Genomic DNA, 27,940 nt, shown 5'->3' with positions numbered 1-27,940 from the left:
GGGGCTGGTCATTTGTTGGCCTTAGTGGACTCAATTTCTAACCAAACGTTACTTATGTTTGCACACTGCTAGCCCTGTAGCGAGCGCGCATGACGTCACATCTGTTGGATTTTCCCAGGAAAACAGGCCCGGATTATTCACATTAAAAGCAGTCTACAGGCTGAGAGAGGAAACCCAGAAAGGTTAGGTTTCAACCCGTTCACACATTGGCAATTAAAAAACGATTAACAAAATGTGTAAAAACTTACATACAGTCCCTTTAAAGATGATCAAATTAGATGCCTTGGTTTGACTGAGTTTATTGTGCAAGACCTACCAGGCGAGCATACAGATTCATGGCAATAAAAAGTGGGTCTGCATGCTGCTAGTCAGAAAGCAAAAGCATCTAAAGTTTGTACATTCAAGTTTTAGACACAGAAAACTGACCACAATAACAGATTAGAGTACCACTTATTCTCTGACACAGTGAGTCAAAACATCAGGAATGCATTGCACAGGCAAAACAAACTGTAGGTTTCATACATTTTATGTTACAAAAATACTAAAATCTGATTTTAGAGAACATTTACAGTTTATTTTCAGGTGGCAGCTACACCAGAAGATGCTTTTTTCTTTTTTTTTTTCAGCATTGGACATGAATGTCGAAGATGGATAGATCAGTAGCAGGATTCTTACATGACACATGAGAGCCAAAGCAACATTGATGAAGCTTGACAAAGTTGTGTGAAATCTGACACTGACAGCAAGACGCATCAAGAGGAGGAACTGATCCTAGAGCTGCAAGTGAAGCAGGAGTTGATTCAGTACACACTGCTAAAGGTTTAGGTCAGTCAAAACAATCTCAAAGATTTTATCCCGTCAAACATCCCTGGTGCCACATTATACCCATTGCCCTCACACTCCTGATGTAAGTGAATAAAAGGCATACACATTATGCCATTTTAAGCTGAAGCAATACAAATTTAAAGTTTTAGTATATAAAATAGTCACTGGAGTAAATGTAAGTAATGGCTGTTCTAAAAGGAAAATTCTTGCCCTACAAAAATATGTGCAGTAACCCTGGCCTGTTTTGTTTTTTTTATTATTATTATAGATGACATCATTATTTGACACTTTCTGATGAAATTTGATTATCTGTATGATACTGCCTGCAAGCAATACTGTGACAGTAATTAGTAAGATTAACTATCAACAAAATCAATACAAAACCTAATTTAGACATTAAAACTGGACACCAATTAACAAGTAGATAATTATAACAAAACGGCATCACAGGGTTGTTTCGATTTAAAATTTCCATTCTAGTGATTGTTTTCTATTTTGAGGAAGACCGGCTTTGTTGAAATTTAAATACTTGCCTGCTCGACAGTCATTATGTGACCACTCTGAAATGAACAGATGGGCCTTTAATCTGCAAGTTCCCTCGAAACAGAGCTCAACAGAGTGAGAATCTGACTGTTTTTAAATTATCTGATGGTATACAGCTGTGTCCCTTTTGGCATGGCCATTTAGTGACTCCTCCTGTGAGCTATGGATGGACAAATTAGTCATAGCTGCCTCAAGCATCACATAGAGGAATGGCCAACATACTGTAGCTTTTATATGGACGGATGTAATACATAGGCAAATGTTAGATGCAGGGGGGTCCTTTGGCTGTTTTTTTTTTTTTAAACACTCAGATTACCTAATTCCCAAAGAGCCTCATCAGTATCTCCTGCCCAAATGCTCTTTTTAAACATAGAAAAACAGAAAGAAACACGCTGCATTCACATATAAATCCAGACTGCGTGTTTTTTAGTGTGTTTTCTATATTACCTGTGTCCAAACCTTTGGATCTTTTACAGAGTTTTAAGGCAGAAATAAATGACTCATATTTGGACGGCTAGACTCATAGACCGTGTTCACTCAGATTGTGTGTCCTGCAGACAAAGTGAGACTCTGTGTTTCACTGTCATGTCGCCACATCGGTTCCACTAGTGCAGGTCTGTCCGATATTTGTCGTTGAGGAAGATGGTTCCTGGTCCGTTTCCCTGACGCAGATGACGGCGTCACCACTCACGTTAATGAGACACTGGGCCTTGAGGAGGAACAAAGACAGATTAAACCATAGGAACACAAATAACTGTGAGGTCTGAGGATGCAGAGAGTAGTTCATTGTGCTTTCATGTATAAATGGACCATAACAGGTAAATACTTCCAAGTGTGTGTGTGAGTACCTGGTTCTTGTTTGGATTTTCCATTAACACACACTCTTTCATGCTGTAGGACACCACTGCATTGCCACCCAGGGCTGCTACATGGGCTCGAACCATCGCAAACACCTCTGCTATGAATGAATGGAGGAAGCCACTGACACCACCTTCCTGCAGAGGACAAACACACACATTTCATGCGTACAGGTATGTCTCCACTTTGCACAAGACCCTGGGGCATGTGTAGCGTGTAGGTTGCAGTCGTACCTCCCGTAACGATGTCGTCTCTCTGATAAAAAACATGTTGATGATCCCAAGGTATTTAATGATGCGTGTCCCTGGGAGGAAGGAGAGCGGCGTCATCTTCACCACGGTGACGGAAGTGCCCCTGAACGAGCGGTTGGAGCGCAGCGAGCAGGAACGTCCCTCGGGCAGCGGACTGCAGCGCTCCAAAGATGAGACTGCAGGTTCAGAGAGAGGGAAGAGGTCCAAAAGAGGGAGACGAGAAAAGAAAACAAGAGGAGGGGAGGGGAAAAAAGACGAAAGGGAATGGAGATACCAGAAAATACTCAAATATAGTGGAAAAAAAGCAGATATGAACTTTAAAGCAGAAAGAAATGTGAATGTGGAATGTACGTGCAAAAAATGCAACCCTGTAGGTGTTTTTCGCAGCAGGAGTAACACATGTGTACACTTATCTGAGAGAGTATGTCTGTTGTTTGTGTGCATTAGAAACGTGTGACTTGACATGCAGTGATGTGGATGAGTGGTGCTAAGACAATCACTTGGAAAGCGTGCGTTGCCATGCACATCATGCAGTTGAAGCAAACGGACAAGACAATTAAACAGTGTCTGCAGACAGACAGACAGACCTGGGCACAGCTGTGTATGTTTACAAGTGTGAATATTTTGCAGTACAGTGAAGTACATGAGAGAGTTTTTATATCTGTTTGCATTTGTGAAAGAGGCTTGAGAAATGGAGACGGACAGAGACAGCTATGAGCTGAGCTGGGCACACGTACACGAGCCAGAGTGTGAAAGATGCTTCATCGTCTTACTGCAAATTTACCTGATGTGGCTTACATCCATCAAACCAGGAACCTTCAGAGCCACACATTAGATTGTAGTTCACTTACTGTGCACAGGACTGATAAATCATACCACATGATCTTGGAAGTAAAGCCTTGTCCCCCCCCGCCCGCCCCACCTTGATCTCCACCACATTTTATGTTTTATGTGTTATCCTAAAATCATGTCATGTCTTCTCAGCTTGAGTACATTCACTAATGCAAATGCAGAGAAAAATCAAAAGAATTCTTTCAGTAATTTTCATCAAATTGCTGCAAACCATCCAACCCTTACTGATCTAGACATGTGCAAGCACGCTGAATGCAATAAAAAAAAATACATCCTATTAATTTCCATCATGGTTGCCGCAGCTACAGGCATTTCAAAGCCAAGCTTCTGATTGTGAATCCCTCTGAGGGGGCGGGGCTTCAGCGTTCACACTCTCGCTATAAAGCTGGTGCTTGATTTACGATGCTCCGCCCCCCAGCGACATGCATGGAGGGATGTGTGAGTGTGTGCGAGCATGTGTGTGTGCGAGCGTGTGCGTGTGCGTGTGTGTGTGTTTGTGGGATTGCTTGTGAAACTGTGTTCTGTATTTGTGGGTATGATCACCAGAGTGTGCTAGAGACTGTGTCCTCCTACTTGTCTTAACTGATCCTCGTCTTATGGTGTGAGCTTTCAGCCTAAGCAGCTCTAGCCAGGTGCTGCATCTGTCTGCAAAGGAACCGTAATCAACGGAGGCAGCTGGAGAGAACACACACACACACACACACACACACACACACACACATACACACACACAGCCCACACCCGAACATACACAAACGCAACAACAACAACGACAACAAGAGAGAAAAAAAAATAATAAAAAAAAATAAAAACAGGACACGAAAAACGAACAGAAAAGAACAAAAGTGGATGAGGTTTGGGAGTGGTGCAGGATAACTCTGTCCGAGACAAAAGGATGAAAAGTCAAAACAGGGCAGTGTAGTAGTTTTGGTAGCAGGGAGAGATGGTGGAGGGGAAGGGGGCTCACCTCTGGATGAGACGACGGCACTCTCTGGGACACCTGTCACACACACAGACATCAAAGTCTATCTTTGCACTTGGCAGGGAGTGAAAAGGGTTCAGGATCAATCCCTTGCCATCGCCACAAGGCTTACACAGCATGCGTTACTTAGCTTTCACATCCAAAATCTAAATGTTTAGTACATCAAAATGCTCCAGTACTTGCTGTACAGAGGGAGTTAGCTGCTTGCTCTTGTTGCTGTGTTCATTTCATGTGAACGAAAAGTAAGCCATGCTGTTTTAGGAGCATGACGTCTCATGTAGACAACATCACACGGTCTTCTAAGTTCACACCAAAACAGAACACACTGCGCTATGACACATCACTGTTTATTTACCTGGTGAACGAACCATAACCAGCTGATTACGGCATAGTTTTGCAGCTGGCGTGAGTAAAGAGACTGTACCTAAAGTTGTTAGTGGAGGAGATGGGCAATACCTGTTAGTGAAGCAGGGCAGAGGAGGAGGTCAGGTAGCGATAAAAAAAAGATTAAAGGCTACCTGAGATTTTGGATGATGGCTGAGCGTTGGCAGATGACGAGTCTGCACATAACTCCATGGGAAACTGCAGCTGCTCTTCGGTCTCACCGCCTCCTGAAAAGAAGCACATAGAATCACTCTTTAGCCTGGTTTCAAACACAACAGAAGCGATGTTTCTTAAATGTGTCACACTGTTTAGAGTACCATGGTCTTAAAAAGGATAGTTCTGTTTTCCTACTTCACTACTACTTAGAAAAACTCTTAAAAGCCTTTTTATGTTTTTGGTTTGTTGAATATTGATGTTATCTTAACTCAGAAACTGCACGACTGTGGGATCAAGTAGCAGCTCCATTCAGAGATACCGCTTTAAAATTAATCTATATTAAAGATATAGTAGAAATGGCTTGTCTTATTAAACTATATTTTGTAATTTACGCATCACTAATTTGACTTGCAACAACTTACAATACATTATATACAACTTTTAATTTACTTCCTGTTCACAAGCACCTACAGTGGATCAGGGTTGTTTTAGTAAACTAAAACTGAAACTAAAGCAAAAATAAGCAGTGGAAAATATTTTTAGTAAACTGAAATTAAATAAAAACAATATCCTTTAAGAAAAACTAAAACTAAATTTCCTGGTTAAAACTAATAAAAATAGCATTAAAATGAATACATTATTTTCAGTTTAGTATTTTTAGCTATAATATCTCACGACCGAAAAAAGGAGACAGCAGTAAATTTTTTCAACTCTCATGACATTGAACCACAGAAATTTAACGGACTTGACATTCAAGGAGACGGCGTTATTCCGCAACTACTTCACATCAGCAGCGCAAAGAACATTAAACATTTTGGCCATTGCTACAAAGTTCTCCAACCATATATTTTGTATGTATACAGCTGTATACTTCTGAGACATTTTACTTGGCCCTAACTAAAAACAAACTAAAACTACTGTAAAACTAAATATATACAAACTAAAACTAAACCTTTCTGAAAAACTGAAACTCAACTAAAACTAGCAAACACACCCTGAAAACTACCTCAAACTTAACTAAAATGAAACTGAAAAGTCAAAACTAAAGTGAAATAAAAACTAATGAAAATTCTAAACTATTATAACCTTGCAGTTGATGAATATGAATGACTATTTGTACATCAGAAAATGTTGTTTCACACTATGGTGCAATGGAAATGTTTCTTAAATAAGGCTGTTAAGACTAGACTAACAAGTGCAATGCACTAAAACCTCAGTGCTGTCAAAGATGTGATTCCCTGCATTTAAGCAGAGCTGCAACTGAAGCCACACATCCAGAAATTGGTGGAGATATTAATGACTGTCTGACTTTGTAAGTAGAAAACATTAAAAGCTTCCCCATAACCACAAATAAAGTTCTTTAACCAGACAAACCTTTGGTGGTGGGCTTGTCTGCAGGCTTCTCCTGAGCCTGGTCTTTGTCAAACGTCATGGCAACAGCTGTCACAGTGACCTGGGAGGCAGACAGACAGATGTACAGTAGTAGATATATAGAAAGAATTTCAATTTGACTGATCAATTCTGTTTTGTTTGCAATTTCACAAATCAGAGATGGCCTGAAACCACTCACCTGTATGAGTTCTTCTTCTGGCACTGCTACAGTGAAGTTGAGCCGACACAGACAGCAGGGGATCATGGAGCGCAACTTGAAGTAAAAACTCTGAAACACACACACAATGAATTGACTTGTAACTCATTGAAAACACAACCACTGAAAATATGATTATAAACAGTGTGCAACATGCGCATTACAAAGGATAAGGATGGCACCATATATGGCGGACTTACCAACTGATCAATAACGGTTTCTTACCTTTAGCAGATTCTCACATAGGTCAGTGAAGATCTTGTTCAAGCCTTGGTTAGTGAGATTGGCATTACTCAACCGAAAGACCCTCACCGATGTAAACATCTGCAAGACAGTAACAGAAACACGTAGCATAAACTAGCAAAAAAGACAAAGGGCTTAATTTCCTATTTGGTACTCTGCCTTACTGGCAGATTTGCTATAATTATGTTCAAATTTTAGTTTTGTTTAGATGTAGATGCCTCTGCTGGTTGAATGTGCACAATGGCACAATGTACGTGCATGAAAAAGACCCCTCAAAATTGTATTTGTTGAAGATTTACTGCAATCTGTGAAGGAAGTAGGGCTGCGACTAACGATAGTTTTTCCTTTTTTCCCCTTAAAAAATTACTCAAACAGATTAATCCATTATCAAAATAGTTGGCGATTAATTTAAAAGTTGACAACTAATCGATTCATCTTTGCTGCTCTAGAAGGAAGCAAAACTGTATTATGGAGAGTAACCTGAACTCCTGAAGTCCAGTTGAAAATCCCAGGCATGATCTCAGTGTTGCAGCTGTAGAAACCTGAAGATATAATGACATGACGACATTTGTTAGAGCCTCGACCCAGTCAGGAGATAACTGAGCATGTGCAGTGCATAATGATGTGGAGTGAGCAGATAGAGCATACCAGCGGGAGTAGGCGCATCAGTGAGGAGGGAGTGGATGTCCTCCACAGCATCAGTGTCGTCAATCTATGGAAATTACCGCAAATGGTTACACTTGTCCATGGAAATTGTTGCATATAAATGTATTTATTTTTTATAGATGCACACCTCCAGGACAAAGGCATCCTTCTTGCCATGAGAGAGGTCCAGTTCAGACAGTTCATCTGAGCTTTCTGAGTGGGAGCGGAAAAGTCTGGATCGTTGCCTCGACTCAGGAATCGGAGAACCCACCACTTCCTCCGCTACCTCCTGCAAGCAAAAGGGACACAAAAGCCAGGCAGACAGGATGTCACAGTGAACACCACAGCAGCAGCACATCTGCATCTCACATGTGCCCAGACTGTACAGCTAGTAGAAAGTCTATGTTAATAACACACCACATGCTCACACGCACCCAAGTACCCAATGAGCTGCACCATTACAAACACACACACACACACACACACACACACACACACACACACACACACACACACACACACACACACACACACACACACACACACACACACACACACACACACACACACACACACACACACACACACACACACACAGCTAATGTTAATTTGAATATGAATCTGGAAGAGTAAGGAGTGGCGAAAAACACACACCATAAAAACATATACAGGTGAGAGTGTGAATGGGCAGGGTAGATGGCCATAATACAAGTACATCAACACAATGAGTCTACAGTGGGTTGCCCTCGAGAGGTGACTCTGGAGTGGTTTACACATCTAGCTGCTCCCAAACGTCCCCAGTTAAGAGCGGTTATACAGTTATAGTAAAAAGGTGTAGTATTGCGATTAATATAGTGAAATATTTGTCATGCTTTGCTGTGTCTCACAGCTAAAAGTTGCCGTGCTCAGTACCATGTTTATGCCGCAGAACACCTCAGGGTCCAGGGCAAATAATTTCTTTAACGACCAGAGAGAGACAAGAGGGGTAAGTTTATCATGATTCACAAAGAACAGACTATATATAATGTATGATTACGTACATGATTTTAACACTAGAAAAAGAGAGAATTATACCCAAAATAATAGAAACAGTTCAGCACAAAATGTATACGTTTGTGTAAAAGAATCACTACACTTATTGTGTAAAATAAAACCTTATTAACTTCATATAACAATGTATGTGACAGGCACAGTTCTTTAATATTTAGAGGTCATAAACTGTAGATATTATTCTGACATCTGACTTCAAAGCCCTAAAAACACAACAACCATATAAAACTGACCCAAGATACAGGTAAATTAATAATATTCCAAGCTCTATTAGAGTAAATGCTAAGTTTCCAACACATCTGAACAACACCATTTTAAATGTTTTTGTTGAAACAGGTTCCCAAAGCTTTCTATTTACAGTATTTACTTTTGGGTTAAAGGGTTTCACATTGACTATGTCATGGGCTGTGGGCTAAACTAACATGACACCCTGGCTACTATAATATTGAATGATCACTGTAGAAACCTACTTAGCAGTGAAAACCTGGCATAATCGGGGAGAATTTGCGGACTTAAGGCTCTGACACACCAAGCCGACGGTCGGCCGTCAGACAGTTTGGGGCTGTCAGTGAGCGTTTTTTGTTTTTTTTGCAGTGGTGTCGGCTCTGGTGTCGGCTCTAGTCTGCCCGTCTCGGAAGCTTTTCGGCCGATTCAGCATGTTGAATCGGTGGAGGAGCCGGTCGGTGAGATAAATCGCTCTGATTGGCTGTTCATCTTAAGCGAATCAGTGCAGGAGCAGAGAAACAGAAGCGAGGAAAGCAAGCAAACGAGTAAAGAAGAAAAACAGAAGGCTCTCCTCATTTCTCATCTTCATCTCATCTGATCATTCCAATACACAGATATTGTCCCGACATGGCCATCTGGAATGAAGCTAAGTGGTGAGTGAGAGCGGTGTGAAAATGGTCGGTAAACGCCGCTTTGCTTCATGTACAGTACGTACCATAACATCATGTCCGCAGTCCTCTGTCTTCTGGTTTCCCTTTGTGAATGACAAATACAGGCTACTGTTACCTGCTGGTGTGGAGAGCTATTTCCTCTAACGCAGGCGCAGAACGTACGTGCTAACTGGCCGTCGGTTGTAGTCTTTGGAGTGTGTTCAAATGCCACTTGTCAACCAAGACAAAGACAACGTGAGGCAGTCAGCCTTCATTGTCGCTAGTCCTTTGATGTCGGCTTGGTGTGTCTGGGCCTTTAATCACAAACCTTGTCGTCTATAGATTCATTTACTGTCCGTGCATGTGTTGTGTATCTCACCGGAGGGTTTATTTGATAGAGCTCTTTGTTCTTGGCTATGGTCTCATTGATCCTTTTCTGGATGGTGAGGATGTGATGCTCATTGCTCAGGTCGCCAGGAGTTTTCCCCGCAATCTGGATGCCACCTGGTGCCGGCAGGGCTGTCAGGTACACTCCTGTAGCGGACTGAACACACACACACACACACATTTCAAGGAGTTGCAGCAACACACATGTATGGCTGATTAAGCTGTTGTTAACCTAAAAATGTCAACCTACAGCCAGACCCAGGAGCATGTTCTCTCCGACACTGATCTGTATGTGTAAGCCAAACAGAGCGTTCATGCTCCGCAGCTTCAGCTTGTTCATCAGCTGAGTGTGCAGCTCGTACTCCATGAAAGGCAGCAGGTTGGAGATTGCCGTCGCATTCACTTCGCCCTGGGCCTTCTTTTTTAGACGACACAGTCTAGAAGACAATAAACACTGGCATTAACTAACTTTGAGCAATGTCTTTGATGTGAGGGACATGTATTGTTCAGCCCACTTGCTGAATTGCTTGATTTGGTGTGTTTCTTCTCTGTGTTGGCAATCATTTTGGAAGGGCTTGGAGTCATTTAACTGTGAGGTGTTTTACCTGGCCTGGATGAGGCAGCCCTTCCCTGTGACGGCTGCTTCTGCAGGCAGGTCGATTGTTGTGAACAGCACATCAGGAACCTAAAAAAACATAATTATTATAATGAATTCATACTTTTTTTCCACCAAACTTGGATTTAGGCAAACAAGAAAATATATTTGAGACCTTTTGTCGCCTGCATTGGTAACAGTAGGTGAGCTGGGCAGGAAAGGGCATGTTGAGCTCATCATACGGGATGTGGCAGAAGCCACAGCTCGGAGGAGACGGCTCCTCAAACCTGGCGAACAACACACACACACCATCTGGTATCAGCCTCCATACCTCAATCCAAGCTGTGCTGACATAAACTGTACGCATACGAGGATTTACAATCAGTCTCTGAATCATAACAACCTGTGGTCGGCGATTCCGATGTCTAGGCAGCCCTCGCGCATATACCGAGGATTCAGGATGGCTGCTGTGCCTGACGCCGACAGGATACACACCTCCTCACTGTGTTGAAGGGAGATGGACGGATCAAGAGAGAAAGAAAGGGCAGAGGATGAGAACAGGACATTAAACCATATTTGTTTAAGACAAATAGCAAACAGTAGGCAAAAAAAGGGATAAAGGGGCAAATATTTTTCCATGTGTGTGTCTATGTACTACTACATACCAGATGCTAGTGCTCTCGCTGTACCCCAAAACAGCATGGCAACCAAGTGCTTTGGCATGAGATTTGATCTCCTGGCGAATCTCCTCCCACCAGGCGTCGCGAGTCTCTGGCTCATCTGCAAAACACAAATTTTTGAATCAGATAGCTTTCACACACAAAAAACAAAACAAAACATCTGATTAGCTGAATTATCTATCAAAACCTCACTTAACACTTAAGTCTATGCAGTTAATGATGAGTTAACGCTAAACTAAATAACTATTGTAAACGTAGTTAGATGAAAAAAAAAAGACTGCCTGACAAGTACAAAAACTCTAACAGGAAATCAGTCTAAATGTAATCTGGTATCTCATTGCTTTGATTTATCAGAAAATAAACAAGACAACAGTACACTTTGTATTTTCTGATGATACATAAATTAAATGGTAAAGCAAGCCAAAACCAACTATCAGTTTGTGAAACAAAGTGACATTGAGAATGATGAAATGAGAGTTTGAGAATGATGATGAAGGCAAAGTCAATGGTTACTTGTGTGTGTTGTCACTGGCATTCCTTAAATACTATATTGTCTCTCTCTTCTCTATGTCTCCTTTCAGTCAGCCACACTAACAGAAAGGACACAGGTGAGATACAGTCACCAGCCATTAGGTATGTTTTTGCTAGGGCTGAAAGATTTAGAAAAAATATCTGATATTGAAATTTTGATATGATTTGCGATACGAAAGGGAATTATAATTTTTTACATCATTATTCTCATTTTCATTGACAAATATATTAAAATGATGATGGTGTGATTCTTGCAGGGATATGTACCAAACAAAGATCTGTCGTATATGAAAGTCTGTAGAATATGATGTGTAGGCTAGGACATCTCTGCAGCACGAATATATTTTATTTAAAAAAGTATTTTTGACACACATTTCGCTTTTAACAAATATTGCACCTCCTGAGATTTTAAAAGTACAGTAGGCCATATTGCGATTTCGATAAAATTTTGATTAATTGTACAGCCCTAGTTTTCGCTGGTGGTCTGACTAAAGAAAGAAAATATTGCTGGCTGGTAAAAGAGTAATTATATAAAAGCCTGATGTGTTTAAAGTGTTTCGTACCCTGGTGACAAAGGTTTTAAATTCAAAAGGCCTTCATCATACAGGCTAAACCATGGGTGTGTTTCAATAGTCTCATGAGGCTTTGCTCTAATATCCTGTTTTATTAACATTGATCATGAGACCCTAATTGTTGCCAGATGTGAGTTTAATCTCACTCATTTCTGAATCAGTGACGACATGAAGGAAGCTACATTAGAGTATTGAGCCGCACCCCATGACTCCCTGAGAGGGCCACATGCTGACGGAGCCCCAAAGAAAGAGAAACGTCTGGGTGAGACAGGGGAAGAGGAATGAACGGAGGGGAAAAGATCAACTGAAGACATGAAGAGTAATGACTGATGGCCAGGCATCAGGTCCACGAGGTGGGTTCCTTTAAACCAGAAGCAGCATGTCACACAGGCACAGGCTCACCAACGTGCACGCTCATGACCATGTGCACGCTCATGGGCAGAAAAGGGCCATATTCATTCACTAGAGTCCATCAAACCTAGTCTAGTTTTTACGTTAGAGAATACTGAGTGATATCATACTTATACTCATATCTTTCCCTCCATCCCCATCATACATCCCAAATCCATTTTTTTATTTTCCTCAACTGACACCCACCAAATCAACCTGCCTTCCAGACATCCATCCATCCCTCCTTCTCTCTCTCTCTCTCAGTATGAATACGGCCCAGTGAGTTAGGGATGCACATGCCCGGTCAGTGGCTCTTTGTCACAGAGTAAACCTCCTAAACCTCCTCTGGTCTAGACAGGTTTGACCACGATGCTGATTCAGGAAGCGTTAGAACAGCGCTGGGACAACGTTAGGGAAGAGCTGCAGCGCTTCTGTGCAGCAGGATGAGCTGATAGGGGGGGAGCCAGGCCAGGCTGGATGGGGTGGGGTGGGGGACACAGCGCATGCTCAACTCAGCTCAGCACACACTCACACAGATTAGAGGGAGGAGAATGGCAGCTCACTGAATTCATCAATTTCAAACTAATGTTGAATTTGTTTGTGGATATTTAGGCTAGCTGGTCTACTTTGGTTAAATGTCAGTGTTGGGTGGGTGCATGAAGTTTAACTTCACTGAGCTGCCATCACTCGTGTGGGTGAGAGCAGTAAAAGGGGGGAAATACCTGCAGTGACACTATTCCAGTCTAGCAGTTTGTATGAGCGCGTGTTACCCAAGGCTGGGCCAGAACACACCGTTAGTACAGAAAAGAGAGAAAAAGAAAAGAAGAGACAATCTAACAAACAAGCACAGCACAACAGCAGCACTCCACGGTCACTATGCAAAGACAGACAGCACTTCACGGTCACTACGCAAAGACAAACTATATTCAGGCCTACTAACACAATCTCGAAAGAAGAAGACTGACAGGGAAAAGAGTAGAAGAGAGATGAGTAAAAGCTACAGATCTAGCCCAAATTTGAAAAATATTTAAGGAGAAGATAGACTATATATATATTTTACAAAAAGGAGCATGCAGTAGCAGCCTAACTCTAGTATACTTTCTAAATGTAAAGGTGCCCTGTGAAGTTTTCTCACCGAAACGCATTGTGTGCATCTTTGAGGTCTAAAAAACCTTCCTCATAAAAGCTGAGCTAAAATCATTGCATGTTACCGCCAGTAGTGATCGATGTATCGCAGCATCCGCATGCTTGTGCATGTGCATCCGTGTGCACAAATTATACAAACAAAATAGGGCTGTCCGATATGGTCAAAATCTTCTATCCCGATATAGGTCATTTCATATCTCGATAACAATATATATATCACGATATAGCATATGTTCTGGTAATTCAATAAATAAATAGTCTATATGAAATAACCATATGGTAAAGCCTCTTTTTGTATACTCCTGTATGAATTAAATACTTGACAAATGAAAAGTACTGAGCATTTTCTCATTTAATTAAGAACTTGTGAAATTATAGAGAAAAGAAATGTATAAATATTTCCTACTATACACTGACTATGTTTACATGCATGCCCACAAATACAGAGTAAACAGATTAAGACAATAGTTTGATCTCATTTTCTAAGAAATTTGAGATAGTATGTGCTTGTTATTATCAATTTAGACGACGTAATTGTGTATCACGATATCTCGATATATGATTTAATCATGATAGGATTCCATTGAACGACAATAAATTACCATATTGAATTATCGACCAACCCTAAAACAAAAGAGTGACCCACTTGTAAAACATACCATAGTGCTTCTCATGGTAAAAAAAAACCCTCCACAGGGTACCTTCAATGTTAATCTGTAGTTGATATAGTCGAGGCATAGCAACAGTGACCAGGGCTCTTTTCAGAAAGGTTTCCAAGCTATACCTGCAATTTGGATCAGGGAAAACTATGTTAAAATGATTTTGTTTATACTAGTTTAGCCATGAATACTGTAGGTTTAATCATGACATGGCATGCCTATACCTTTTTTTGCAGATTATTAGTAAAATCCTTTTTGGTTATCTTACTTTGGTTCCCTTGTCCATCTCTGAAGAGAACCCTGTTAATCCTAACCCAGCCAACATTCATCAGCACTCCCCTCTCCCTAAATTCTCAGACATCCTTGAGTCAGAGCGGTCAAAGACTGTCAAAAATGACTGAAGCTGCAGAGTGGACTCAGATAGTCCAACACCTTAAACAGGCAGGTACTCGCCTGCTGAACAAATGTCTTATTGTCATCGATATAAATCTCATTAAAAGTCGACAAAATACAAGAAAACAGAAGGATTTTGACAGAGAGATAAGAAGGCTATTTGAAAGAGCATATATAAAACACCCAGGACCTCAACACAGCGCCACCTGCAGCCAACAACACCACACAACAGAAGCAGCAGGCAATAGACTGGAGCCATGCACGACTATTACACCTCACCTTCAGGGGGCAGCACCACAGCACACATTTACACAGCGACCATACACACACACACACACACACACACACACACAGCCATCACATGACCAGCACAAACTCTACATTACACAAAGCCAGTCAGTCATACCACAAGGTGAAAGTTGCCCCTATCCATAGAGCTTTTTGACCCATCTGATGATAGCCTATGCTAACTTTATCTCCTTCAAAATGCTACAAAGCTGCAGCCTATAAGTGTGACCAGGAACAGCTTTCACCTGCTTTAGGACTAACTGAAGTCTTTTCAACATAATTTCTCTAAACAATCAAACAGATTGGGACTAGGGACCAACCGTTCAACACAAGAGGATAATGGGCAGCATTAACTAACAGCCAGTTGCAACAAGACTGGACACTCACACAATACTGTAGGTCACTGGAGGAGCTCGCTCATATCGTTTCACAGGACAGTGGACGAGCTACATTGGGACACTGTGTGTTTGCGTGCGCTGCACTCACCGGGGTTGTGTATACGGTCCAGTAGTTTGACAGAGCGAGCACTGACCACTCCACCGACATGAACCAGAAAACCAGGTGGGAAAGACGTCAAGGTGAAGAAGGGGAACTCCTGCAGATAGAAAACAGCCGGGTCACTTATAGTCAGGGAAAAAACACACTCTGGACTTTTCCAATGTATTTTTGCTAATCGTATTTAGTGACGGCTCCATGATTCTAACATTTTATTAGATGTTATTCTAATAACATAAGAGTGTCTTTTTGTTGATTGTTTCTAATGTCCCATGTTCTCTTTTGGCTAGTTCGAGGGAAAACATGAAAACATATTATTTTGAGACCTACATATAAGCACTCTGTTATAATACAAGAACATTTTTTTCAGTGATTCAACAACAACATAATCTTAAAAAAAGCTAATGTAATGTAATAACAGAGAAATCTAATCTTTTAACAGTGGCTACAAGACTAAATATCTTCAAAAAAAGGTACAGTGTGTAACATCTGGCGGCATCTAGTGGTGAAGGTGCAGATTGAAACCTCTCCCGTGTGCCAAGCGTGTAGAAGAACTACGGTGGCGGATGTGAAAACGCAAATGGCCCTTTCTAGAGCCAGTTGTAAGAGTAGCGTTGGTCATTTGGAGAATAGCAGAGTCAGTGTGTAGAGTGTGTACACGTGGGAAGTGAGTGGTGAAGCGAGAGAGCGAGACGGCGAATGTGTGTGATGTTGTGAGCGAACAAGTGAGCTTTTGGAGCAGAAGACAAAGTTAGTTTATATTTGAGAATATCAAGTGAATGTTCAGAGGAAGTTGCGGTTTGTGCAGAAATAAATGCTGCAGCTCTTCAAGACCAACGAAGGTTTCTCGTGTCTTGTTTACCGGCTGCTGAGTGGAGTGACGGGGGTTATCTCCGGAGCGAGTAACGTTATCGACTACGGGTCAAGCAGGAAAAGTTAACACAGTGGTTTGTCCGCTCTGTGTTACTGTAGAAATATGCCGGCTGGCTCCGTGAAGAGGACCCGCTCCCTATGTAGATATAAACGGCTCACTCTAAGGTAACGAAAACATAACAATTCTTATTTTCAGGTGATTATACAATAAAGAAAACATACTTATTAATTTTATATTCCATTTCTGCCAATAGATCCCCCCTAATTGTTACACACTGTTCCTTTAAGATTTAGTTGTCTCTCTGGGCGTATTGTAAAAATGTATTGATTAAAGACACCTGTTTTTCTCTGTACTGTATCTGTAACTGATGTGTGTAGACTTGGATGATAATACAGTTACTATTATACTAGGAAAAATGCCAACATGCAGTAAGGATTGAGTGTGATGGTGTCACCCCATGCAAGGTTTACCCCTGAGGAGTCCCCACTCGCTCCATTCCAGTCTACTCTGGTAGACACAAACTTCAGTGCATTTTAAATAGATCTGGAAGTGATTGACAAAATGTATTTTCAGTAAAGCCTACATGTTTTGTATCACTGACGATTCATTCAATCCTTACAAATCTATATAAATGCATTAATTAGGTTTGGAGTTGAAAGTGAAGAACACACACACACGCACACGCACACGCACACGCACACGGTCCTGGTTGAGGATCCGGACTCTGTTTTACATGCTTTTCTGTCCACTAACGTGACAGCTGGTCCTCTGCTTCCAGTCAAATAATGTGAATGCAAATCCATGCAGTCACTCACAAGAGGAGCTGGAAATACTTGGACTGCCTGTTAGCATCTTGGTATTCATCCTGGGATGAAGTGATGACCACCTTTATGAAAAATCTGAGGGATGATGTGATTTCCAACCATGCAGATATACGTATGTGATGAATGGCTTGGTGGGACCAATAGGTTTCTTTCTTGTCCAGTACTCCAGCAAGGAAGATAGCCACTAATTTGACTGACAGCCCCTCCCACTCGGAGCAAGGAGGCAAGAATGAGGTGATGAGGTGAGCGTGCTCATTCCCGTTGTTGACTCAGGAAAACCAAATCAGACTCAGGAAAAGAAGTCAGAGAGGAGGGAGGTGTTGAGTATCCAGAAGGCACACACACACACAGTCACACAACCCTTCAAACTTGAAGGGAACCCAACTCCTAGCCTCCAGCCCTCCGCCAAACATGTCTGTGAATCTTTTAAGAGTGCAGTGGGTGCCAAGCAAACACACAAAGCGGGGGGGTCACACAAGGACCCACTGCCCCTGTGAGATTTACAAACAGCAGAGGAGGGACGGGTTAGGAGTTGATTCAGACTTGGTGGTGGCCATCAGCTAGTCAGGGTGTTAGGGGAAAGGTGGAGAGAGAGAGAGAGAGTGTGTCACACTGATGGGACATACCCTGGCGTTTAACAATAACCCAGAGGAGGACGCTCCCTGAGTAGCACAAATAATCAAGAGGACAGAGAAAGGGAACATTACTTGCTCTTACACAGACCCACTCCCCATTAAACTTCAGTGTAAATTAATGATTTTTCACAAAGAATGCAGGTGTGTGAAAATTAGTGTGTGACAGAGTAACTGCCTGTCCCTATGTGCAGACATCTGAGGCTGACACGCAACGCAAACTGGTTCATTTCATGAACAAAGCCATGCCTAGCTATGCCTACTGCATTTCAGTCTCTAATGTCTGCATATAGCGTGAGTCGGTACATACAGTACATGTATCAGTAATGCATATGTGAGCGTTGAGTCATCGTACCCGCTGCTCGAGAGCCGTCTGCGTCTGCTGTCTGAGCAAGGTCTTCAGAGGCCCTGCCTCCTTCCCGGCGCTGCCCCCGCTGCCCATTCCTGATCACAGAGGAGAGTCTGGCTTTAGTTTCATCAATTTTAACACACAGGTCAACGGACTAAAGAGCCAGTCAAACTGTTAGTCGATTACTGCTTTGCAGTATTAATGTTATTGGGACAAACCAAGAGAAGGCAACAGCTGGAATTGCACACAAAACTTTAGATTAAGAACAGTCAATAACCCTGATTTATCCTCCTGCTAAGACTAGCCTACTCTTAACATTTTCTCTTGTTCAAGCATAAATACTGGACCTAGAGTACGGTTTGGGTACGCCGGATAAACACATCAAACCACATGCTGCGGTAGGAGAATCCTGAGTCAGTAGTGTTGTTTCACAATGAGCTCTGGGCAGTTGCACCATGCATGTGGAGTTATTAGTTTCTGTTAACACCAGTCGAGTCAATCTGCTGTTGACCCAATATACAAGAGAGGCGCCAACACCACACTGTTGTAAGGTTTCTGTTACTTGATGACACACAGCAGTCCTACTATACCGGAGGCTGCCAGCAGCAGGCCCTCGGTGAAGGACACGCTCTTTCTCAGCAAGTCAGTGTCTGAGTGGACGGTGGAGGGAGGGGGCGGGGTGGCGGCTCTGGGGGCAGAGCCGAGACCATAGCCCGCTGAGCCAGAACCAGGAAGGGACAGAGTGTCTGTGGAGAGGGTGGGGGAGCTGGGGCAGAGGAAGATCCCAGGCCTGCGTCTCACTGGCACCACTGTCCAGCAGAAAAAACAGATGGAGGGTGCACAGAGAAACAGATATGTTGAGAATGGACAGGCAGCGCAATGAGGAGAGTGGTTAGAAGCACAACAACCGAGGAGGGGGAGAAGGATGTGACGGGGAGAAAGTGGACAGTAGCGTAGAGAGAATAGCCTGATAATCAAATTGAGCATGACACTTTGTTCATGATAGCCGTTTTCTTGTTGATGTTGGTGTTTTGTTCACATCTAATCATCTCTAATCACTCTGTAGCTAGTGACATATCCGTCCCACCTACATAGTTTTTAGTCGGCATGGAAACTGTGGTGGTAATTTGATGTTTTTTTAGAACAAAGGAACATTTTTTAGAGTTAAGAGTCGTTATTTCTGTAAGTCAACTTACAACAACCTGTACTGCGTAAGTACAGTTGAATTATTAAACTATTAAATATAAAGTAATCGTAGACTAACACAAATTTGCACATTGTACATTTGTGCACATTGCCTCCAGAACTGTATTTGATTGCATATGATTGAACTCAAAGCTCCTCCAATGTTTTTACTGTTTCTTACAATTGTCTTATTTGTAACTCATGTTGATTGTGGTGAAGCCAAAGACAATTTTTCAAATTGTGGACAATAAAGTTTCTAACTACCACGTTTGTTGCCATTTTTCATGGCTGTAGCTAGCAAGCTATGCAGGAAGATAAGGCCTACAAAGTTCTGACTGGTTGACTGTGTCTCCAACTGGTATGAAAATACCATCAGTGGGCACAACACCAGGTCAATTTGAATTGCAGAACAACAAACTGCAGATGTGGGAGGCAATTCAGAGGTCTAGAACCAAGCTACAGAAAGGATAAAGATAGGCAAGTTAACACAAATGAGTAAGAGAAGGAAAAGGAGAATGTAGGAGCAAAAAGATGGGCATGAAAAAGGCAGAGAATATGAGAGAGATGAGAGAGAAGAGGAAAGATGAGAGAACAAGGAGTGAGGTCGGCTTGGGGGACTGCTGGTCCCCTCCTGAGGGGTCAGTGGAGCGGCTCTGGTGAGAAGGTTCTTCAGGCTGCACAGTGTTTATAGCTGAACTGCATATGTGCTCAAGTTGTCCTTGGGGCAGAGCTTGACTAAAGTTACCTTTTCTTCAATGATTAACCATAATGGCTCAGTGACCTTAGCTCAACGACAGCCCCTCATGAGACACAGTGCTTCTTTTAAAGACCACAACAACAGGGGGGCAAAACTAATACAGAGATCTGGTGTGTCTTCATACTATTAAGCAGGTTTTCTAAGATCTAAAGGCTGTCTTGAATATCTGTTTTCAATAGTGTGAAAAAAGAAGACACACCAGACCACTGAGGACAAGAGGGTGGATGGGACGTAGGTAAATAAATATTTACAACACCATTTACAATAAAATAATGTTAAAACTCAACCATGAAAAAATGTAAATAAATAAACAAAAATGTAAAAACCACCACCAGAGTAGCACCACAATGAGGTGAGGGAGAAGGGAGGGATGAGAATGGGGACGGGGCCAAGTGTCCTTACCCGTCTTGGGCGTCAAACTGAGGTCTGTGTCTGATGATGAGGACTGGCGGCTGCATGGCTTGGAAGGAGAGAAGGGGGGAGGAGAGGAGGAGGTGGTGGGAAGGGCTCTGAAAGGGGTTGGCGGGCCGGAGGACGAGGTCAGGTCCTCACCAAATACCGGCCTGCCAGGAGAACATGACACACATACACACACACACATCAGTCGTCACCTCACCCTGCGATCGTGTGCGCGTGTGTGAGTGTGTGTGCATATATGGGAGTGGGTTAGCGCTGCAATTAAATGGGAAGGTATCCGTTTGAATGTGTGAATTGCTTTGGGTGGGGTGTGTTTGAGGTGCTACGTATGGCTGGAGAACAAAAAAGCAAGCGTGGGAAGCAAAATTTAGATAAACACAAATGAAACGCACACAGACACACATCAAACTAAAGAAAGCAACATGGCAAACCACAAGATTTAACAGAGGATGACGAGCTGAAGCATGTGTCCCAGTAGAGTGAAGTAAAAGTCAGGTGACTGTAGAGAGATCACAGGCCCTTGCAGAAGGATGCAACTCGGTACCTGACTGCCCACCCTCTATCGTTGGCAGAAGGCATGACAGATGGAGGGATTTGAGGCTTGTGTCAACGTTTGGTCTTTCTCTGACAAAGGTATATGGGTCTACCTTTTTCAACCTACCAGACTCCAGCAAAAAATATGCTCACTTTTCTCCTTCCATATAAACATCACTGTCTACTTCTCTTTGCATTTCTTCTCTTTCTCTTGTATCTATTTCCTTCCCTGCCTCTGCGTACCAGTGAAGATGAGTGTGGGAACAGAGACAGAGAAGTTCTGGGACAGTCTCTGGGAGCTGCAGGCCGAATGCACTGGGCTGTTGTGGGTGGAGCGGCATCCGTGGGCAAGGGGAGACCTGGGCCAATCAGCACGCAGAGGGAGGAAGACAGAGGACCGATTTGGACACAAGCAGTGAGAAACGTTCCAATCCGAATGAAGCCAGAGAGCCAGAGAGGGAGAAAGAGACGCACACAACAACAACCAACACCACAACATTGCAATAAAGTGTAAAAGGAAACAAAAAAGGAAAAGAAGTTGTTTTTTACGCCCTCTCTATGCCCCCGTTATTCCATTTAAAGCTATGTGAAAGCAGCAGGAAATAAGGTTGTAACGGTATGATATTTACACGGTACAAAAACTCTCAGAAAATATCCTGGTTTCATGATATATTACTATTGTTATTATCAGTTACAATGAGAATTATACTAAGCCAAATTATAAACCTGATCAAAAATAGTATGTAACCATAACATGTTAACTGAAGTATGTTAGTTTATGTTAGCAGCACTATAGCATGTTAAATTAACTACTAAATGAAAAATAACATCAGCTGTGAGCTTTTTAAATAATGTCCTTTGATCATTAACAATTAACATGTAGGTGTGCAGCAGCGCAGCCAGACTGCTCCTGCTCCTTTAACTCACACACACACCTATGTCCGATTTTTTCAATACCGTAGATAAGCAAATATATAAGGTATGATAATGTCAATTTTAATACCGTTACAACCCCAGTAGGAAACTCATGCATAGCTCTCAGCTAAAGATCTCAGTCTCACACAAACATGCACAGCAGGAATGTAAACATGACAGAAATGGCACAGGGACAAGCTAACCTAAAGAGACATTATTTAAAATGTATCCCAATGAAAAGTCCCCATCACGACTGAAACAATAACCATCGACAGAAAGATGTGAAGTAGGTGTTTACATCGTTGATACACACAATCTCACACATGGCACACATGCACTCAACTGTAGTTATGCGTACAGTAACTGGATGAAATCACAAGCTAACCACTAAATAGCCAGGGACAGAGTGAGGGAGCACACTGTTAGAGGCTGAGCAGATAACACGTGTGTGCTAGATACTCACTAAAAGACGAAGCACTAGAACATGCAGAGGCAGAGCAGAAAGCCATGCAAGAGCGGTCTAAAAGAGCAGACAAGGAAGGAGGGGGGTTGAGGATGGCTGTGTGTGTACTGTACATGTGTGTGTCTCAGGATATGTTGTCGTGTGCTGTTAGTTTCATGATGCAATACACGTGACACAAACTGCAAAGGAGAATCAAAGATTCTGAGACACACACAGGAGTAACCGGTAGACTATAACATTCAGTACATTTCGTCCACACGCTCTCCCTCTCATGCACGCACCGATCACATTTCCCCATTCTCACAAACTAGAATTGCAGTGACATAAAAAGAGGAAGGGTCCATGCTTGTGTTGGTGGTTCATACTCACTCCTTTCCATCCTTAGAGGGGGAATTGCAGGCATTGGAAGCAGGGGCTGTGCTCGGGTGTATATGTGTGTTGGTGTTGGGGGCGCTTCCAGAGCTGAGTTTGTCCAGTGTGCAGGCAGTACCTATGGCTCGGACCACCAGGCCCGACTCTCCCTCCAGGTCAAAACACTGCAAGTAGCCCACCACTGCATTCCCGCCCATCTCCAGTACCTTAAGCCCTATTTTCCTCTGCAGCTCTCCTAAATAGGGTGTAACACAGACATATTAACAAGGAACAAATTCCTCCACACCAACGTGAAAAGAGGATCGCTGTGAATCGTCTTACCGGACATAAGAGAGATGAGCCTCTGACGCGCCTCATTGGAGGCCCGAGGAGTTCTTATACGGTCGATCCACTGGTACTCTGGATCTTCATTCACCACAAGTTCCTCCACAAACCCGTGCACCAACGCTGCCCTGTAGCACCGTGGAATGGATGTGGCTGCCATAGACAATTAGACAAACAGGATTTTAGATTAGGGCTGCAACTAACGGTTATGTTCATTATTGATTAATCTAACGATTATTTTCAAGATTAGTCGATTAATCGTTTGGTCTATAAAATTTCAGAAAATAATTAAAAATGGCCACCCCCGTTTCTCAAAGTTCAAGGTGATTTTTTTAAAATGCCTTGTTTTGTCCAAAACTCAAAAGGTATTCAGTTTAAAATGATATAAGACAGAGAAAAGCAGGAAATCTCATGAGAGGACGAAAACAGCATTTTCTGCCACTTTTGCATTAAAAATGACCGATTAATCAATAATTAAAACAGTTATTATAATAGTTATTTTTCTTTTTCGATCGACTAATCAATTAGTCGACTAATCGTTGCAGCTCTATTTTGGATTAAATGGGAAAAGTTAGGCATTCTTTTAACCCCTCACCTTCTCCTCTGTGTCGCAAATGTAAGACAGAAATAGGTACCTTAACTCATTGCATATGATCATGTCATAAATTACAGAAGTACTGGTCTGAAATACTAATTAAATGGGGAATATATGTAGCAAAAACTTAGAAATGTATCCAATTTCTTTGATTTTGGGCCTCCCAAGTAGAAATATGACTACTGTAGCTAGAAAAAGGTCATACAACATTCTTACTTTTGCTGCTAAAAAAAATTGATTATTACAGTTGATTAGTGATCAGGGCCCTTCTGTTAAGGGTTGGTGTAAAGTTATATTTGAACTGTTCCTTTGGAGTATCTTAGAAATATTCTACATACCAAAGCAAATCAGTTCCACAAAATCTGGCTGCCCTATCTGAATTATCTTGGACCTGATTTTTCTTCCATTATTTTACACCTGAACCTGAATTATTGTAACTTGTGACATTTCCCACAACACCCTTTATTGATCTGAGCTGTGTTTTGTTTTTGTTTGTTTGTGTAAGATAAGAAAATTCAATAAATATATAGTTTTTAAAAAATGGGAAAAGCTCCTTCTTCTCTTCAGCTGTTATTACACTTTTAGCATATAGTTCTAACTGACAATTCCCTGTTTACTGATACACTATTTATACTGACACACTCGCAGCTTGTAATTTTGTTGATCTCGCAAATTACACTTTTTCTGCTTGTGCACTCATTATAAGACTGAATAAACTTTGTGCCTAAAACATCAAAATGATGATGTCCTCAACTGAAACATCTTTCATGCATTGCTTTGTAGTTTACTGGCATATACAGTATACTGTCAATCTGCATTTTATGCACGCAAATTGTGTCTTATGATGTAAATAAACAATTGTGAACCAAAAGTCAAGTCAGACATACTGCAGAAGAACTTGACCCCGCAGGAGGACTGTCTGAAGCGGTTCAAATCGTTGAAAAGCTCCACTTTGACGAGGACATTGATCTCCCCTCGGATACCTAATAACAAATAATAGACAGAAATGCATTATAATAAAGAATGGTACCTAAGGGGAAATAACTGTGCAATTATCATGATCAGATTAGTTTATTCACCATGAATTGTATCATAGATAGGAAACCAGCCAGAGATGACAGAGGCAGCCTCATTGCACAGCAGCGGGTCAATATCAATGTAAACTTTCCCTATGGCATCGTTAGCACTGTAAGTGTCGTGGTCCAACACTGTGACCTGCAATGGCTCATCTTGCAAGTCTTCGTCATCAACCTACACAGCAAAAGGAGAGAGAAGGATCACAAAAGGGAGCAGAGTGTAAGAGAGGTTAGGAATGCTGAAATGTAATGCATCCACATTGAGTGATGCATTAAAATAATACTACCACTGCCTGCCATGTTTAAAGTGAAGCTCACAGGCCTTTTACCTCAAATTTGAACCATTCAGAGTTCCACTGTGGATTGAGGGATTTGGGAAAGACGTCGGTTTTGAAAGTTGTGTTTCCAAACTTAACCTGGGAAATAAAAGACAAAAGACGCATTTTTAAATTCCTCATTTAGTGTAATACCAACCATACTGAAACCAAATGTAAAATATATCTTGTTACAGATGCGAATGGTTTCATTAAAAGAAACAAAAAGTCTGTTGGAGAGAGCGTGGGGCACTAGATGCCAATCACTTCCATATATTTTATAAATGTCCCAAAATAGTACAGTTTTGGAAGGTGGTACACAACACGTTACAAAAGATACTAGGATATGATATCACTATGAGTTACATGACTCTCTACCTGTGTAATTTGAATTCTACTGAGGGAAATGTACGAATAAGTGATAGATATCTGGTCAAGATATTGTTAATAGCTAGTAAGAAAGCTATCACAAGGAAATGGGGTAGAGTGGAACCCCCTACACACGAGCAGTGGATGGGGGTAGTAGAGGAGATATACATAATGGAGAAGCTGACACATCGTTTAAGACTGCAAGAAACACAGATGGAAGACAAGTGGGAGAAATGGACATTATTCAAAAACCAAAACAGCGACGTAGACGGCAGAAAGGACAACTGATTGAGTTGGAAATGACATGAGAATGTATGGAATAATGGAAGTGTAACTCCCCAACACGGGTCCTGTACACACGTAGGCAAAATTGTTGGTACCCTTCCGTTAAAGAAAGAAAAACCCACAATGGTCACTGAAATAACTTGAAACTGACAAAAGTAATAATAAATAAAAATTCACTGAAAATTAACTAATGAAAATCAGCTATTGTTTTTGAATTGTGGTTCAACAGAATCATTTTAAAAAACAAACTAATGAAACTGGCCTGGACAAAAATGATGGTACCCTTAACTTAATATTTAGTTGTACAACCTTTCGAGGCAATCACTTCAATCGAGTGATTTCTGTAACTCTCAATGAGACTTCTGCACCTGTCCACAGGTATGTTGGCCCACTCCTCGTGAGCAAACTGCTCTAGCTGTCTCATGTTTGAAGGGTGCCTTCTCCGAATGCATGTTTCAGCTCCTTCCACAGATGTTCAATAGGATTTAGATCAGGGCTCATAGAAGGCCACTTCAGAATAGTCCAATATTTTGTTCTTAGCCAAAAGCCAAATTTTTGACCGAAACGTTGACTAATAAAGCAGAGAAAAGTATGTGCGGGAGCAAATCATTTTTTTTTTAAAAAGTACATATTGGAGGGGATCTACTCCCAGCACCACAAACAATTTTGAGAATGTGCATGTTTTCCTCTCTTTGAAGTTGATATTGTGTATAACCTTGAAAAACATCAATAAAAACTAAAGTGAAAAAAACAGAAACAAAAAAGTCTTTGCTCTTCAAGCTTCACTCAAAAATAATCCAAGGCACACTGTAGTGTTTGAACAAAATTAAAATGCCTTTATTTTACATGGCAATAAGTGTTTAAAATGACCAACGCGTTGTGACCAACATAGGTCTTCGACAGTGACCCTGATAAAGACCTATGTTGGTCTCAACTTTTTTTCCACCCATGCAATGAGCCCTTCACAAGAATGAGCCCAATACACCTGAAGGATCCAAAGAGCACCTGTATGTGATTACCACAGAGACCCAGCAGCGCTTCTACTCCATTGTCTTCATGTAAAATATATCTTGATACAGATGTGAATGGTTTCATTAAAAAGAAACAAAAAAGTCTTTTCTCTTCAAGCTTCACTCACCTCTACAAAAGCATCAGTAAGGTCACTGGCTCTGTCCATCACAGGCAAGTGGCGCCCTGCCACAATTTTGGCCTTCAGTTTCCCAGGCATGATTCACTTTGAAGTTGATCTGTGAACATATAATATCAATAACAAATGCATGAACTGACAACCTGTAATCACCTGCAGTAATCACCTGAGGACTGAAGAGTGGGCCACACAACTACACATGTTGTTGACAGTGTGGAGAGAGATCCCTTCCCTTATTTCACTTAGCTAATAAACTAGCTTCTCTCATCTAAAACTAGAGTTTACTATCTTAACTCTACATAGTTTATGGACTTGGTTTAAAGTGATCTATTGAACTAACCTTCAAGATCACCACGGCAACAGACAGTTAGCTAGCTAGATTAAGCTAGCATAGCAAGACCAGCTACATGTAGGTTAACTGCATTGCAGTCAATCTCCTTATCTCTACCTGATCGGGCATGTTCTTACAACCAGCCAACACCTACGTAACCACACTATTACCCTGCTAAACACAGTTATCATCCTTACCAGAGCTATAACATTAACAGACTGTCAGAGAGGCAGAGGGCTGGTTGTTCGGACATTAGTGTTGTTGACAGCCCACCGCTCGTCTGACCTCAGTTTATCTCCCATAACACGACACGTTAGTTCCTCCGGTAACGTTAATACAGATATTCATTAGCTGGTGTTACAAACTAAATAGATAAAGGCTGTACAAGTGACGTTACGACCGGCTTATCAGTTCATATCACTGGGGTTAGCACGCAGAGCTAACAGATAGCTTGATGAGGATTCACAGCCTCATGATGAATGAGCTAGTGTGTGCTGCCTTCAGGTACACCTCGGAAATTCCTGCAATGTTCTCATCCTTGTCCCTCGTCATGTTCCAGGTGGCACCCATGGGGTGGCACCAAGGAAGAAAGTAGTCTACTCACTTTTTGTTGTAAATATAATGTTTCTATGTTATTATGTGATGTGATGTGATGTTTTTTTTATGTGATGTGATGTTATTTTTATGTAATTATATGTTATTATATGTGATGTGATGTTATGTTTATGTTATTATATGTTATTATGTTATTATATGTGATGTGATGTTATATTATGTTTTATGTTATGT

General features: G+C 41.6%; 1 protein-coding gene across 35 annotated transcripts; it reads right to left on the bottom strand.

Annotated features, from left to right (window-relative positions):
- Positions 1-282: 282 nt before the first annotated feature.
- Positions 283-27,667, bottom strand: c2cd5 (C2 calcium dependent domain containing 5). Of its 35 annotated transcripts, none has more exons than XM_074633087.1 (32): positions 27,349-27,665; positions 26,812-26,920; positions 25,035-25,121; positions 24,709-24,880; positions 24,517-24,612; positions 23,032-23,187; positions 22,708-22,945; positions 20,412-20,572; positions 18,658-18,876; positions 18,074-18,162; positions 17,713-17,748; positions 15,380-15,488; positions 13,130-13,183; positions 10,900-11,014; positions 10,638-10,736; positions 10,410-10,521; positions 10,245-10,324; positions 9,890-10,076; positions 9,632-9,796; positions 9,318-9,356; positions 7,476-7,616; positions 7,331-7,394; positions 7,163-7,224; positions 6,665-6,763; positions 6,422-6,511; positions 6,226-6,304; positions 4,830-4,922; positions 4,297-4,329; positions 3,873-4,004; positions 2,460-2,653; positions 2,217-2,363; positions 283-2,077 (listed from the first exon to the last, which is right to left on the bottom strand). In XM_074633087.1, exons 2-32 carry the CDS (start codon positions 26,899-26,901, stop codon positions 1,952-1,954), a joined length of 3,564 nt encoding a protein of 1,187 aa, XP_074489188.1. In that variant the 5' UTR covers positions 26,902-26,920; positions 27,349-27,665; the 3' UTR covers positions 283-1,951. The 35 variants fall into 35 exon arrangements, 34 of the variants coding, with proteins under 34 accessions (XP_074489188.1, XP_074489187.1, XP_074489189.1 ...); XM_074633086.1 differs by lacking the exon at positions 9,318-9,356 and adding an exon at positions 8,240-8,284 and having other exon boundaries at positions 27,349-27,664; XM_074633088.1 differs by lacking the exon at positions 9,318-9,356 and adding an exon at positions 8,240-8,284 and having other exon boundaries at positions 3,903-4,004; positions 27,349-27,664.
- Positions 27,668-27,940: the final 273 nt, after the last annotated feature.

Source organism: Sebastes fasciatus, chromosome 4 (assembly GCF_043250625.1).
Source record: "Sebastes fasciatus isolate fSebFas1 chromosome 4, fSebFas1.pri, whole genome shotgun sequence".
NCBI lineage: Eukaryota > Metazoa > Chordata > Actinopteri > Perciformes > Sebastidae > Sebastes > Sebastes fasciatus.
Note: the sequence above shows the minus strand (reverse complement) of the source record. Positions and strands in the feature narration are given on the sequence as shown.